Source organism: Paralichthys olivaceus, chromosome 10 (assembly GCF_024713975.1).
Source record: "Paralichthys olivaceus isolate ysfri-2021 chromosome 10, ASM2471397v2, whole genome shotgun sequence".
In the NCBI taxonomy this organism is placed as follows: domain Eukaryota; kingdom Metazoa; phylum Chordata; class Actinopteri; order Pleuronectiformes; family Paralichthyidae; genus Paralichthys; species Paralichthys olivaceus.
This window is the reverse complement of record NC_091102.1, coordinates 41,745-57,409: the sequence shown is the minus strand read 5'-3', so window position 1 is coordinate 57,409 and position 15,665 is coordinate 41,745. Positions and strand designations below refer to the sequence as shown.

Sequence of the window (15,665 nt, the reverse complement as noted above, 5' to 3'; positions counted from 1 at the left end):
CAGATGACGACAATCATAATAATCTGGCGGCCATCTTTGCTGAGGTCGTCGAGGAAGTGGAGAAAGAAGAGAACCGCAAAACTAACCGCAAAACTAACCGCCGGTGTTTTGATTCACGCCGGAATGATTCACGCGAGTCCCGCTCTCCCTTCCTCCAGAAATCCGCTCGACTGGAACTGTTAGCTGCGGAGCTAAATGCGACTAGCCGGACCAGCTAGCTGCTGTATGGCCGAGTAGTGGTCGTCAGAGGCGGACTCAGGGCTCAGCTCTGCTCGCTGGCTGTTCTCTGATCCCGGGTCACAGCAGCTGAGTGGTTTATGGTTATTTGACAGATAACACGTTATGAACCGTTCAGGTTCAACTCTAACGTTTTTTAAAATAAGTTTGGATCGAGGTTAGCCCCGGATAGCCTTAGCTGCAGCTTGATCCCGCTGTGGAAACACCATCAACTGTCTCCGGCCTGATCAGTGTGTTGGATCCCGAAGAGGAGAGGGTTAGGTTGGATGATAGCAGGTGGTTTCACTGGTCGCAGGTCCTCCTCGTCCACCAAGCCTGGCCTCAGACTAACTGTATCTGCAGCGCTGGCTCGATCATACCTGGATTCACCTGTTGTCACATGAAGTGGTTCACATCGGGACTGTGTGACGAGTCCTGACCGGAACATGCTGCCGGCTCTCGGTGTCAAACATCAGTCGAAGCTGCTGTAAAGTGTCAGTCAAGATGGGACCAGAGAGCAAACTGTTCCTCAGTGTTTTCCTCATCTCCTGCTCCTCAGGTGAGTCTGCTGCCATCACACCTGCAGGTGTGAACCTTAACACACGTGCCCACCGGCTGCTGATCAGACGTTGGCAGAAGTCACGATTATTCTTGATATCGATAATCGATCTTCGTATTCAGGGTTTTATCGTTTGTTGTGTATGAAAACTTTTTCCACAACGTTTCACTGCTGCAGTTGACAGTGAAATGTCCTTTCATTGAAAATCAGAAGGTTCAGTTTCCTGAAGAGTACTCTGGTTTAATATGAGCATTATTATCGTTATGACTAGTATTACCATTCTTAATATTCTTATTTTTACTCAGTTAACATCTTTTGAGTTGATTTCTCTTCCATCACACACACCCTACACCACTGATTCTACAGACGGTTCACACTCCACTGGTTTGTTGCTTTTTATAATGATATCCTCAGTTTGCTTAGTAAATATACTTTTGTTAACAATTATCAGTGGTGACATTTTCTCATGATCTTAAGAGCTGGGTTGAGACACAATAAACACACACACACACACACACAAATGTTTGGTGAAATGCTGGAAAACTAACTTACTACAAGTAAAACCTAAAAGCTCATGTAGTTAATAACCATCCTGTGTATTGAGCTGGTAACACATTCTACGCCAAATGCTTCATATTTATTCAAGAGCAATCTTTGTTAACAGAGCCACAGTCCATTTTATACATTATGTTTATGTATGGTTTATGTTTTATTTAATTAGGATATGTTAATATCTCTAATTCCCATTTGAATGTCATACTAAAAATTATTCAGAATAAAGTTCAATGCTATTTGAAAGGGTGAACTTGCATTATTATGCTATAATGTTGAGATAATGTATATTGTGAATTGGTGCTGTACAAATAAAATGTAATTGAATATTATTCTATCTATAGTTAGGATTTTAAAAGGGATTTTTATCAGTGCTGCGTTTTAGAGCCAACCGAACCTTAATTTTAACCCTAAAAAAACAAGTCTTACATACTGGACCTGCTTAAACACCTCACAAGGTCTTTTCTCAAAACGGTCCCCACAAAGATACAGGTACAAGCACAGACATCTTGGTTGTTAACAGTGACGCTCCTCTGTCAGTCATCGTATCAAACCTGCTTTATTTCAGATAACCTTTAGTGATTGGCTGACGGCTCTGATCAGTTCACATGAAGGAGTAGGTGAGTAGACTCTGATGGACTCTGTCTCCTTCTCAGGTGCCATTCTCGGTCGCTCAGAGACTAAGAAGTGTGTCCACTACAACTACAGTCCTTCTTCTTCCTCCTCCTCTTCCTCGGAGTTCAACATCAGCAGAGTGATAACCTGCTCTGGGGAAAAAGATAAGAGGTTGCACTGCTTCGCCACCTGGAAGAACATCTCTGGAGCTGTGAAGGTGGTGAAGCAGGGCTGCTGGCTGGATGACGTCAATTGTTATAACAGGTAATGCCAGTAGGACATTTGCAGTCAACCTTCAGACAACAGTCAGTCTAAATGAGCACAATCCTAATTAAATGCCACTATATTGTGCTCCACAGGAAAGCCTTAGTGGCCTTTATGTGATTAGTATTAACCAGACAACTGCTTGGCAGAACGTTGGGATTGATGGCTTTGCCTCCAGGAAGGTCAGGATTTAGCATTCATGCAATTTAGTTGCATATAAGTGTCAAATAGTGAGTTGATCTAATTATGTGACAAACAAGGAAGATTGTGCAGTTTAGTTTTGTGTATTTTATGCTGTAAAAAAGCAGTATTTTGTAATGTATAGGTAATAATTTGAATATTTTATTTGTATCAATATACTATTATTATTTTTTTTCACTTAATCTTTGGTATTTATGATTGATATGACTGTACATATTTTTAATAGTAAATTATGTTTCTATAATATAGACATTATTCCGAATGTCCTAATAATATAAAAGCATTGCACTTTAACTCCGCTGCTACCACTCCATCCCAGGGGAAACACTGCAGGGCCCCTTTTTTTCAATTTACAAATTTCAATTTCTTTTTTTTTCTTTCTTTCTTATAATTCAACTTTTTACTGGCTGCCAGAAATGAAACAGGCAACAACTGAAAGATAAGGGGAAGACAAAAGAAAGAGAAAAAAGGGGGAGTTACAAATAAATGAGTAAATAAATAACTAAAAATAAGTTAAATAAGTAAATTAAATAATAAAATAATATAATAGGTACATCAGCAGCACGCACTGGGTAGAAGGAATGTCTGTTGTATCATGTAGTAATATAAAACTAATAAAAATGTGTAAACATAATCATAATGAAGTTTTCATATTTTCCTTTTTTGGCATATAGGTGTCCATTTCTGATTCCAAACTTTAACTATGTACAACATAAAGCAAAACAACTGGGAGGAATGCTCATATCCAAGTTACAGCAATATACAGTATCTTATGTAAAGTCCTGCCCCAGGGGCCTAATGAATTTGATCCACCTAAACCATGTACTGTCAAATATGTCTTGACGTAGTCTGAGACAGTATGTCAGTTTCTCCATCTTATATATTTGATGGACAATCTATCCAGTCCTCAGTCGAGGGAGCTTGGTGCTTCAGCCACTTGCGGGTTATCGCTTTTTTAAAAATCTGCAGCCAACAGAATTACCATAAGTGATCTATCCAGGGAGCACAGCTTTTGTGGGATATGTCCTAGATATAAAACATCACATCTATAAGGGATATCAGTTCCGAATAACTCCTCTAAAGGATATTCGTCCAATAGGTGGAAAGTATAGGGCAGGACTAAAATATATGATAGTGGTCAGCATTGTTGATCTGACATTGTCCCCAACTGTCTCCAGTTATCCAGAATTGAACCAAACTCTTCCATCTGAATACTATCCAAACAAGGGAACTTGTAGTTTTCCACTGTATTTTGCAAATTGTATGCCACTCCTCTCCGGATAGAGCTCTGCCACTTTCTGTATCCCATGTTCCTTAATATATTGCATGGTCACTTTATAGTTTTAATTTTCAGCTGAAAGAAAGTTGTTGTTTCTGTAATGCAGCGTTGGGATAAAAATTGAGTCTTACATTTCATTGTTTTCTTCTTCTGCTGATAGGACCGAGTGTGTGGAAAAGAAAGATGGTCCTGAAGTCTTCTTCTGCTGTTGTGACGGCATTTTGTGTAACGACAAGTTCTTCTATAGCCCCAACATCAGCTGGCCACCCAGTAAGACACACCTGTTAGCTCTTAGCTCATAGCTGTAGACTGTTAGCTGTTTGTGTGTTTGGAATAAGAGTTACTGTTATATACATGTTTTATAAAAGACTCTAAACTTTATTCTTGTGCAGTTGACCTGTATATTTGACTGAATTTCTTAGATTGATGCTGCGGTTTGTGATGTACCTTTAAAATTAAATTTGTTGTTGTGTGTTTCCGTAGCGACGAACAAACCAGTGACGTCTCCACCTCCATTGCTGTCCACACTCATGTACTCACTGGTTCCAATCATGGCCGTCACCGCCATTGTCCTCTTTTCCTTTTGGATGTACCGGCACCACAAGCTGGCCTACCCACCTGTACTAGTGCCCACACAGGTGAGACACACGCACGCACGCAACACAAACACACGCAACACACACACACTCAGTACAGGTGATGTCCAGTCCCTGGTCGCTTTGAATACTGTCACCTCTTTCTGTCTCTCTCTCTCTCTCTCTTTCTCTGTTTGACTGTGTAAACTGTTTGTCTCTCGACCTCCCAGCACGCCTTTCACATAATGATAGAGGTAAGAGGATCAAACTTTGCTTCCTTCCAGCTCCATCACAGCTTTTATTTTATCATGAGATTCATTTTGCATCTTGAGCTTCCACCTGCAACATGACATGATTTTTATTTTGAAAACACACTCGCCTGTGATTGTCTGCCACTGGTGTTTTTTTAACGCTCTTTGTTAGGGTTGGTAGATGTCAAACCTAATTGGCATGGGAATGTATGCAGTAAAACATTGTGATGGACAATTCCATGGGGTGGGGCATTGTGAGTGTTAGGGTTAGTAACAACAATATGGCGATTAGAAGGCTTTTTGTTTCAGATAGGAATAGAAGAGAACAGGAGAGTTCACTGACTTCCTGCTGTAAAGTTTTAATTGTCAGTTTTGCAATACAAATAGACTCGCCCCATGAGAGACAGGTGCAAACCAGCAGGATTCAAAAATCTGGTGCATGGGGCTGTTAAAGGCTAACAATTACAATGAATCGATCCTTCATTTTTGTACTCTCATGGCCTGGCTGAGGTTGCGCTGTGGAACGGCAGTTGGCTCAACATCATGGTGCCCGTCAGCCCAACCCTACTCAGTGGTGTTGATGTTGGTGTCGTCCCTGTGTCCTGATACCGTCAATCACTGTGTTGTTCTTCTTTCAGGACTCTGGACCCCTCCCCCCATCCCCCATCGTTGGTCACAAGCCCCTGCAGTTACTGGAGATCAAATCCAGGGGGAGTTTTGGCTGCGTGTGGAAGGCTCAGCTGCTCAGTGAATATGTGGCTGTCAAAATCTTCCAAATACAGGTCAGTACTATGTTACTGTCTCTTGACTCTGTGGTTTCTTTTATCACTTTGTATGCAGACGACACTAAACTGTACGTGTCATTGTCACCAGACGACCTCACGGCCTAGATTTGACCCTCAGCTCATCTCTGTGAAATGGTCACATGATGACGTCACCTTCATCTAAACCTTAACTCTTTTACATCTTCATGATGTCATAGGCAGAGTCTTGTCATCAGGTCTCACCTCAGCTGAGGTGAGATCATGTTTGACAAGCAGCTTATCTTCTCGGACCATGATGCATCTGTCTCCAGTTGGAGACCTGACTCACAGCCTCTCTCAATCTGCGTACTTATCTGTACTTATAAAACGTCATCAATTGCAGCCCAAGTACTGTTCCAATTCAAAATTCTGCATATAGTCAAATGCCCGGATGTTGACTTGCTCCACTCACTGCACTGGGGGTGCATCGGTGGCGACTTGTGTGGACTTCGGCAGCTATGTAACCCAGAATGCATTTCGGTTCAAGCAGCACAGCAGCAATGGTGGAGGAGAAAACACACAACTGTAAGTTATAATTTTGGAAATACTACTGCTATTTTACAAATTGTAGTTTTAAAATATTTTTAGGCAAAAATATTCTTGTCTACAAATGTACGGTCTATTAATGAAGACAGGCTCTCAATTTTGCTCGAACATTTTCATTAGCTTAACTCTCATTCAATTTACAACAACAGAAAACAAACGCAGCTAGCTCACAGGCTACATGCTCCTAGCACTGTTGACGCCTTTAGCTGTGAATAAAGCTGCCATATTAGACAGTGTTAAAGCCCAGTTCATTCTCACTGACCCCCAGGCGAGCTTACCTGCTCTTCTTGCACTGTGAGCTGCGTTGTTTTGAACATGCTCACTTGCTTTTCTCAGCGCGACAAGGCAGTAGCCGGTGTATGAGTGTGTATGTATGAGAATGTAACATATGTAAGCATCAACGTCAAACGTCCACCCAGGAGAGGATATATCATCCGAGTAGCGTCGCTGGTATAACAGGACTAGACATTCCTCCCTACCGCAACCACTATTTGGGCACCATGCTCCCAGCAGCAATGCAGTAAACAGGCCAGGATGTATCGGCGGGGAGAGGCCTCTTTTGTAGCCATTGATATTTCTGCCAAGCAGGATGCTTATCATCAACTCACCTTGATGGGGTTCGCCGGCTAGAGTGCTGTCTTGTATATTTGACCAAATTGTTTGCTAATCTCTATTCCCTATTATATAAGGTTGTTCTTAGAGTTATAAGGCTCATGGTGCATTAAATTAACAACAATATTTTTTATCAAGGGACAACCGAGGAGACCCATTAGGTGGCGGGCAGTAAACAACAGCCTCTTCATTGGCAGGAGAAGATCCACCAAGTTGGGATGGGAGTGAGTATTCATTTGAGGGCTTGTATATTTAGTGAATGGTTGTAGCCAGATTTGGACAGTCAACAATCCTGATAATTATCTTAATGAAGTGACAGTGTGTCACTTGTCATATGTTTTTGTTTTGCACAGGGGCTGTCATCTGGATCCAGATCATCCTCCTTCTCTTCTTCCAGGATGTCACCTGCTGCCCACACAGACATTGTGGAGAATGCAGCAGGTACCAATCACCTTCAGGACGAACTGAGGCTGGACCTCAAGGCCCCTCAAGAAGATGGTTTGTTTTTAGGAGGCCAAAAGTGCACTCAATAATGTTTCTAACTCTCGCACTGTGCCTGTTGTTCCGGGCTTCAACTTGGCCTGTTGATAAAAGATTTGTGCAGAAAATATATTTAGTATTACAAAGTCACCAAAGAAACAATTTACTGTGTGTTTAAGCGTTCTTACTTGCTACAGTCTGTCGGTACAGTGTCATTATGGCAACAGGACGGCTCCATTTCTCAATAAGAAGTAACCAGCTGATGTATACAGGGCCTGCTGGTACATGAGTGATCTGCGGAAGACGAGGGCATCATGCATAAATCTGTGATTCCCATTGTACACATCAAGAAATTTACCCTTGGCAATACAGATGCCCTGCAGTATTACAGAAGGGAAAAGCTTTCTGTTAATATTACATCTCTTCTCTTGCTCTGCAGGGGGAAGAATCTTTATGTGGCACCCATCAATGGCACCGGAAGAAAAGCAGAATGCCTCATGGCCAGCAAGACGAGCAAAGAGGGCCCCACCTCCTCCATTTAATGACTGTGGAGGATGGCCATCATTTCCTCCACAGTATTATGCACAATCCTGCACACCGTGGCAGAGATTTCTGCTTTTTTACATTGTTTTATAATGGTTATATAAATTATTATATTGAACGTTTATTAAGGTTTCCAACATTTTTTTAAAAACTATTTAATAATAATTCATTTGTCCGTTAAGTATGAATTGTCTGTTATCACATGACCTGTTTGGTCAGGTACTTATTTATACATGAGAATGCTTATTTCTTTCATTGTTTGATAGGCACACCTGTCTTTCCAGAGTCAAAAAGATACTGCAGCCTACATGATTACCATTTCATATTCATGGAATATCCTGTTCTTTTGAAAACTGTCCTGGCTAATAACTAATGATGAGGTACGGCTACTTATACCATGAATGTATCGTGATAGTGTGTATCTAACTCTATAAGGCCTGTAATCCTCTTGATGACTGTTTGAACACAAACAGCAGGTATGAGGAATGTCACTAATGTGCAAATATATGTCAATATTATTAAACTATTAAGCCTCCCTTGCAATTAGTAGTTTATTTGGTAGACCTAAAGTAAATGTAGTATACTAATATTATAGCCCTAAACTAACTGCTAACATCAACAAGGTAATCACGTAAACCTGTTTTTATGTAAATCAATTTTTATCAACCATTTGGAAAGGATGTAGTAAATAGTACACGCACCTTTGAATTGACAAGTACATTTACCGCACTAGGAAGAGCTGCTGACAAATAATAAATTAAGTTGTTTCAGAAGTCAAATAGATTTTATACAATATGGAACTACATTCATTGTTATGGAAGTGTAGAAGGTGTAGGGTTGGGTGTCATTTAATTTTAAATACATATTACAGTAAAAATAACCGCAGTACTCTGAAGACGACCAGAGATTATGATGTCAACAAGTCTGCCGCTGCTGTTCTAAATGCAGAATGACCATACTACATTCCCGGTCCATGGGAGTTATTACTGCCAAATTCAAACATCCACGTATGCCAGTCTGTACTTTGTCTCAGTGTTCCACCATGGCGCTCTCTTCTGCTCTCTTCATGCTCAGTGAGACTCCTACAGATGGTCCAGAATGTGACAGAGCGTTTGCTCTTCAATCAGCCTGAAAGGTCACATGATCTCCACAGATTCCACCGCCAGGATAAAATATCTGTCACTGAGCTCATGCTCCTTCTCCACTTTGTTCCTCTGAGGAACGTCTGATGACCATGATGATGATGGTGAAGCAGCTGTTAGCTCATGCTAACAGCATGTGTTCAGATGGTGGACTGCGTGGTGACGGAGTTGTTTGATCTTTGACTTCTCTGTGTCCAGGACAAACAGTCATGGCAGAACGAGTTGGAGATCTACAACATGAATGGGATGAGACATGAAAACCTGCTGCACTTCATCGGCGCTGAGAGGAGAGGAAGTCACATGATCACAGAGCTGTGGCTTATCACCGCCTTCCATGACAAGGTAACGCTGACCCCTTCAAGCCAGGAGGGGGCAGCACACACACACACTGACCCCCTTACTGGTGTGTAATCACCTAAATTGTAAGAACGTTTTTTTCTTTAACCTTGAATAAGCCTTTTATATTTAAATACATAATATCTACATCAGGAGCGGGTCCTCTCTACAGAACCTGCTATGTTTTTCACAGTTGCTCAAACTGGTCAAACTTAAAATCTTTTGAGTTTTTATGTCAACTAACAGCTACCACAGGTTCTTGTCTTGTTTGAAGGGGAGGGTGAGGTGAGGGGTATTCAGCTGCAACATGCAACTTCACTTCTAGATGTCACTACACTGCTAAATGAAATGGTGTTTCTCACTGGCCAATGTGTAAAATTGTGTGTGTGTGTGGGATGGCACTATGTGGTGGATGGCAACAGGGCGTTGAAGAGTCTGACAGCTTGGGGGAAGAAGCTGTTGCAGAACCTTGTGGTTTTGGTTCTGATACTGCTAAATCTTCTGCCTGATGGCTGTGGGACAAACAGTGGGTGGGAGGGGACCTTAATGATGGAAGAGGATTTGCGTGTTTTGAAAATGTCCTGGATGGTGGGGAGAAAGACTCCTATGATATTCTCAGCTGTCCTCACTATGCGTTGTAGGGTCTTGCGTTCTTCTTTTCAAATCCCGAACCACACAGTGATGCAGCTGGAGTCTCTGATGAGCAGTAGGGAGTGATCATACATCGTCATCCTGAATTCAACAATCATCTCTTGTTTTCTCAACATTAGGAGATAGGTTGTTGTTATACCATCTCACCAGTTGCTCCACTTCCGCTCCAATGAGTCCAGATGGTACCTGCTCCTGGGGGGGAAGGGTGGTCTTGTTCTGAGCTTCAAACCCTGCATAGACTGGGTGGTTGTCACACTGTTGTTGACCTGTGGTGTGGTTTTGTAATCTGTTAGTGCCTGTATGCCCCTCCACATGTACCTGGTGTCCCCAGTGTCACAGAAGTGGTTTTAATCCAAGCCCATGCTGGCGTTTTGCTTTCTTGATGGCCCGAGAAAGCTCAGCCCTTGCTGACCTACAGCCACTTCATCTCCTGACTTTAAGGTGGAGTCACATGCTCTCGGATGAGCAATACAGTCTTACTGTCTGTCTGGAAGGGTCTGTAACTGTCTGTCTGTACCTTTCTAAAACTGTCTTTCTGTAACATGTGTATGTCTGTGTCTGTCTGTAACTGTCTGAAACTGTCTTTGTGTCTGAAACATTGTGTCTCTAAAAGTGAGACTGTAACTGTCTGTCAGTCTGTCTGTAACAGTCTTTCTGTAACTGTCTGTCTGAAACAGTGTCTGTTACTGTCTGTAACTTTATGTCTGTAATCGCCTGTCTGTAACTGTCTGTCTGTAACAGTGAGTCTGTAACTGTCTGTAACAGTCTGTCAGTAACTGCCTGTGACTGACTGTCTGTCTGTCTAGTAATTTTACTTATTAAAGTAACAATACATTTTTTCTCAATGAATGAAAATGTTCTGATGATGTGACGTTCACCAGTCAGTCACATGACATGTTCCATGTTCTGTGTTCAGGGTTCTCTAACCGACTACCTGAAGGCAAACGTTCTCTCCTGGTCTGAGCTGTGTCTCATCGCTCAGTCCATGTCCAGAGGTCTCGCCTACCTGCACCAAGACATACCTGGACACAAGGACGGACACAAGCGGGCCATTGCACACAGGTACAAACATTTATATACGACACACAGGTACACACATTTATATACGACACTCAGGTACACACATTTATATACGACACTCAGGTACACACATTTATATACGACACACAGGTACACACATTTATATACGACACTCAGGTACACACATTTATATACGACACACAGGTACACACATTTATATACGACACACAGGTACACACATTTATATACGACACACAGGTACACACATTTATATACGACACACAGGTACACACATTTATATACAACACTCAGGTACACACATTTATATACGACACTCAGGTACACACATTTATATACGACACTCAGGTACACACATTTATATACGACACACAGGTACACACATTTATATACGACACACAGGTACACACATTTATATACAACACTCAGGTACACACATTTATATACGACACTCAGGTACACACATTTATATACGACACTCAGGTACACACATTTATATACGACACACAGGTACACACATTTATATACAACACTCAGGTACACACATTTATATACGACACTCAGGTACACACATTATATACGACACACAGGTACACACTGGTATACACAGGTACACTCGAGTGTAGAGAGAGTTGTGTCAGACGGGATGTTTCACTATGTGTTTTTTCAGGGACTTTAAGAGTAAGAACGTTCTGCTGAAGTCCGACCTGAGTGCCTGCATCGCTGACTTCGGCCTTGCTCTCAGGTTTGAGGCAGGAAAGTCTCCAGGAAACACCCACGGACAGGTGAGTTCACCTGAGAGAATGCCCCCCACTAATCAGCTGTTGTTTGTCCTTGAACAAAAGTTAGAAGATTGCCAATCAAACTCAGAGAGTCTCGTCTGACCAGGAGACAATGACTGTTATTATAATTCATTCTTCTTTTGGATTTTTTTTGTGAAGCACTTTGTAACATGTTTAGATAAGTGCTATACAAATAAAGTTATAAGAATAATAAACTTTATTTAAATAGCACCTTTATTTATAAAGCACTTTTCAGTCAGAGGTCTCTTGGCCCCCTGCAGGAGAATTTAATCACTTTTCTTTGTGTGTGTAAGGTGGGGACAAGGAGGTACATGGCCCCTGAGGTCCTGGAGGGGGCGATCAACTTCCAGAGAGACACCTTCCTCAGGATCGACATGTACGCTGTCGGTCTGGTGCTGTGGGAGCTCGCCTCTCGCTGCAAGGCTGCTGACGGTAAACACACACTCAACACTCACATACAGGCTGCTGGAGAACCTTTCAGATCCAGGGGCCTGTACTATGTATTGTTATCAGGGTAACTTCAGGTTCAATTCCCTTTTTATCGCGGTAAATCACCATGGTAACTTCTGCTAAACGGCTAAACTGCTCCGGACCATTATACTGGTACAGAGCAGGCTAGCTCTGAAGTATAAGTTACCATGGTGACTGAGCAGGATTAACTTCAGCTGGTTAAGTAAAAGATATCCTGGGTATGTTGAACTTGCTTTGTAGTAAAGGCCCCGGTTCTCCTTGTGTTCTGAACGCTGACGGTCCCCCTTTCTCTGGTCCAGGTCCAGTGGATGAGTACATGCTGCCATTTGAGGAGGAGGTGGGGCAACATCCAACTCTGGAGGACATACAGGATGTTGTCGTCCACAATAAGCAGAGACCGATGCTCAGAGAGTGCTGGAAGAACCATGCTGTGAGTCTGACTACATTACCCATGATCTCTCTCTCTCTCTCTCTGACTCAACTGACACACAACGGTCTAAATGTTGGTTTGTTTAAAATGACGCCACAATATCAATACTGATCATCACGTAATGATCAGTACTTTTCTTAATGAGTTAAATCTTTCTTCAGAAAAATCATCTTGTCTCTCGCGCTGACACATACACACAAATAATGTGATCAGACAACAGGATCTGTAAACTTAATCAACGTATGTAAAGCTGGAGGAGATGGCGGTGCACTCGGTTTGGCTTGATTTGTTTGGCCCAGTGCATAGTGTGAATGATCGAGGCACAGAGGAGTGACAGAGCCACTAAAAACTACTTTTCACCATCCAAACATGCTCGAAAAGACCCAAATGATCACTGTCGGTGGTAGAGATGGGCATGATTAATCGACGAATTGATAATTGATGGTTAAGAATTTCGTCGATCACATATTTTTTTATCGATGAAATGCTCGAATAATGCGCGGAGGTACCTATGCACCCCGGCAACGTCAGTCCTCTCAGAGCGGGTGTTTTCGGCAGCTGGACTGACGGTCACCAGGCTGCGGTCACGTCTGACCCCAGAGCACGTTAACATGTTTGTCTTTATCAACAGAAATCAGTAGACTGGTGCTGAAGTTGTATGTGAGTTAGGCCAATAGTGATTTTTATGAGGCTTTGTTAAGTAGCCTAATTAATTGTTAGGTAGGCTATCTCTCTCTCACCCTCTTTTTAGACTCTGTGCCTTTTGGATAGTTTTTGAGTTACATTTTGACAAAACCTGTCAGACCTAAGTATTATTATGTTTCTGGTTAAGTTATTGTTTAACATGATTTTTTTTATTATTATTATTTTGGAACAAACGAGGTTCAATTGTATTTAAGAGCGCCGGCTCGCAGCTTCAGGCTGCTCTGCTTTAGAGCACCGCAGCGCACATCTTCTAGTTTAACCATTGAACGTCAGTTTAACTGCCACAAGAGTTGTTCTTGTAATTAAGATTTCATTGAGGAAAAACACCCTGTATTTTGTATTTTCATTGCATTTTTAATATATAAAAAGTTAAATAATATATTTTATATTTTTTTAACGATTAATCGAAAATGTATCGTTAATTCTCCCGACGATCGATTAAGAAAATTTAATCGAATGCCCACCCCTAGTCGGTGGACTTAGTGGAGCTGTGCATGGCTCCCTGGGTGTCTGCCTTGGTGGCGATGGGGCCAGACCGTGTGCACTCTAATGGCCCTGTGTCCCTACCCATGCCCCCTGCATGGCTCCCTGGGTCACTGCGCCATTGTTCTGACTGTGTGCACTAATCAGAAATTAGCTTGGCTTGATCAAGTTCCAGGGGTTAGTCACATGGTCTCTCTCTCTCTTTATTTAATGTATACCTGTCCTTTCACTCTCACTCATGTATACACACCCAGATGTGCTCACATGTACTGAAATTTGGTACCGATTGATGTAACGTGACTCGGTACCCGGTAGTATCGACGACATTTGTACCCAACCCTACATGGCATCATACCCCGGGCTAAACCTAACTTCCTTTCGTAGCACCGTTTAACCACAAAGTTACACCTGAAGTAGCAAAGTCACCCCTGAACTTACTCTAATAAACCAGTAACCTCGCTTCATAGTGCAGGCCCATGGTGCTGTTATGTTGTTGACAGGTGTTGTGTTGTATTTGTTGTGTTATTGACCGGAGTTGTTGTTGTCCCTGTTCTGCAGGGTCTTGCGTTACTGTGTGAGACCATCGAGGAATGCTGGGACCATGAGGCTGAGGCTCGGCTGTCGGCCGGCTGCGTGGAGGAGCGAATCGTGCAGATGCAGCGACAGACGAATGCCACGGCGCCCGAGGAGATTGTCACAGTTGTCACCATGGTAACCAACGTGGACTACTTGCCTAAAGAGTCAAGCCTATGATGAGAAATCTATCCCTATCAGGATGGAGCAGGGACTCCTGCTAAGGTGACCTTCAGGTGCTCAGTTGATTTGTTTTGGACGCTCAGGTGACCTCTGGCTGGAGGTGAGTGTCAGACTGATGAGCAGCTCTTGAACAACATGGTGGAGAGTCCTCACTTCCTGTGACCTTTTGTGAGGATCCACTTTTTTTATTTCAAAATAAAAGGGCAACTTAAGTTTGTCTAATGTGATGATGATGTCAACAACAAATGTCTTCTGAATGTCTGTATCACTGTTCTGTGTGTGTGTGTGTGTGTATATATATATATAAAATTATTATATACATGTATTTATAATAATATGTATTATATACATGTTTATAATATTGTTTATACAAATGTATGTAGTCTCTTCAGTATATAATCAGTATATACATATATAGTCTCTCAGTATACACATTGTCTGTATATACATGTAAATAGAGATTTGTATTATAAACATACATTTAGAGATTCATTTTATTTTTGACAAATATGTATATACAGATTATTATAATATACATGTATATACAGATGTAGGGATGTCACAATATCAAATATAGTTGATACACATACCATGAAAATTCTACCATTCTCTATACCCAATTTAATTCCACGGCAAAAAACAAAACCATAAATCCCAGTTACCTTAACACACACTCTTATTAAACACATTTCAACATCCAAAAAACTGCAGTGGCTATATGTAGCCTTCATGAGTATATTATGATTGTATATAATGATATACAAGAATATATAGATGATTATTATGATATATATGTATATATAGATTGTTATTAAATATGTGTATTTACAGATTATTCTTATTACATAGAAGAAACAACAATCGTTTAATCGTCATCTGATTTAAATCCAAAGAAATAAAAAACAAAATCAGTTCATTTTCATTTCTACACACTGAAAATGACATGATTTTATTCTACGTTTATTTTAGTGTTGTGTAACATCACAGATCAGCTGACTCAATGTTAAGATGAAGAACATCGTCTGTTCATTTGTTCATGATGTTTTCTTCTGGATACTGATTGGATCAGAGCCTCAACTGCTGCAAATCCAACGACATCAAACGAGTGAAGTGATGAATCTGTCATCACGTCAACAACGAAAAACAAAACGTTTGGTAAACGTCTCAGGGAGATGGTCAGGGACTCTCAGGAACTGTCATGTGACCTGACTCAGGTGTGACCCCGGTTTCACTTCACACCTCTGATGAACTCGGATATCAGCCCCACCCTCTTTTTTTTTTTTTTCCTCTGACAGGATGTGCCACAGATTTTAGCATGAGTCTGTTTTTTATTGACACCAAACAAAATAATTGA

At 41.5% G+C, this 15,665-nt stretch overlaps 2 protein-coding genes across 5 annotated transcripts in view; both read left to right on the top strand.

The window, feature by feature from the left end:
• The window catches only part of LOC109642016 (kinesin heavy chain-like), a 101,851-nt gene that overhangs the window by 49,631 nt on the left and 36,555 nt on the right, over positions 1–15,665 (top strand). The gene's annotated exons all lie outside the window — the stretch shown is intronic.
• On the top strand, positions 2–14,557 carry acvr2aa (activin A receptor type 2Aa). 4 transcript variants are annotated; one of them, XM_069533665.1, is made up of 12 exons: positions 12–775; positions 1,984–2,206; positions 3,847–3,956; positions 4,170–4,324; positions 4,492–4,515; positions 5,151–5,294; positions 8,837–8,980; positions 10,542–10,687; positions 11,334–11,448; positions 11,760–11,898; positions 12,237–12,367; positions 14,114–14,557. In XM_069533665.1, exons 1-12 carry the CDS (start codon positions 721–723, stop codon positions 14,306–14,308), a joined length of 1,581 nt encoding a protein of 526 aa, XP_069389766.1. In that variant the 5' UTR covers positions 12–720; the 3' UTR covers positions 14,309–14,557. The 4 variants fall into 4 exon arrangements, with proteins under 4 accessions (XP_069389767.1, XP_069389766.1, XP_069389769.1 ...); XM_069533667.1 differs by having other exon boundaries at positions 24–775; positions 1,896–2,206; XM_069533666.1 differs by lacking the exon at positions 4,492–4,515 and having other exon boundaries at positions 2–775.

Bases quoted from the DNA above. Each gene is read 5' to 3' on its own strand.
- acvr2aa (XM_069533665.1), top strand. From the start codon at position 721: ATGGGACCAGAGAGCAAACTGTTCCTCAGTGTTTTCCTCATCTCCTGC. The intron at 5,295-8,836 runs GTCAGTACTATG...CTCTGTGTCCAG, and splicing joins TCAAAATCTTCCAAATACAG to GACAAACAGTCATGGCAGAA. The intron at 8,981-10,541 runs GTAACGCTGACC...TTCTGTGTTCAG, and splicing joins TCACCGCCTTCCATGACAAG to GGTTCTCTAACCGACTACCT.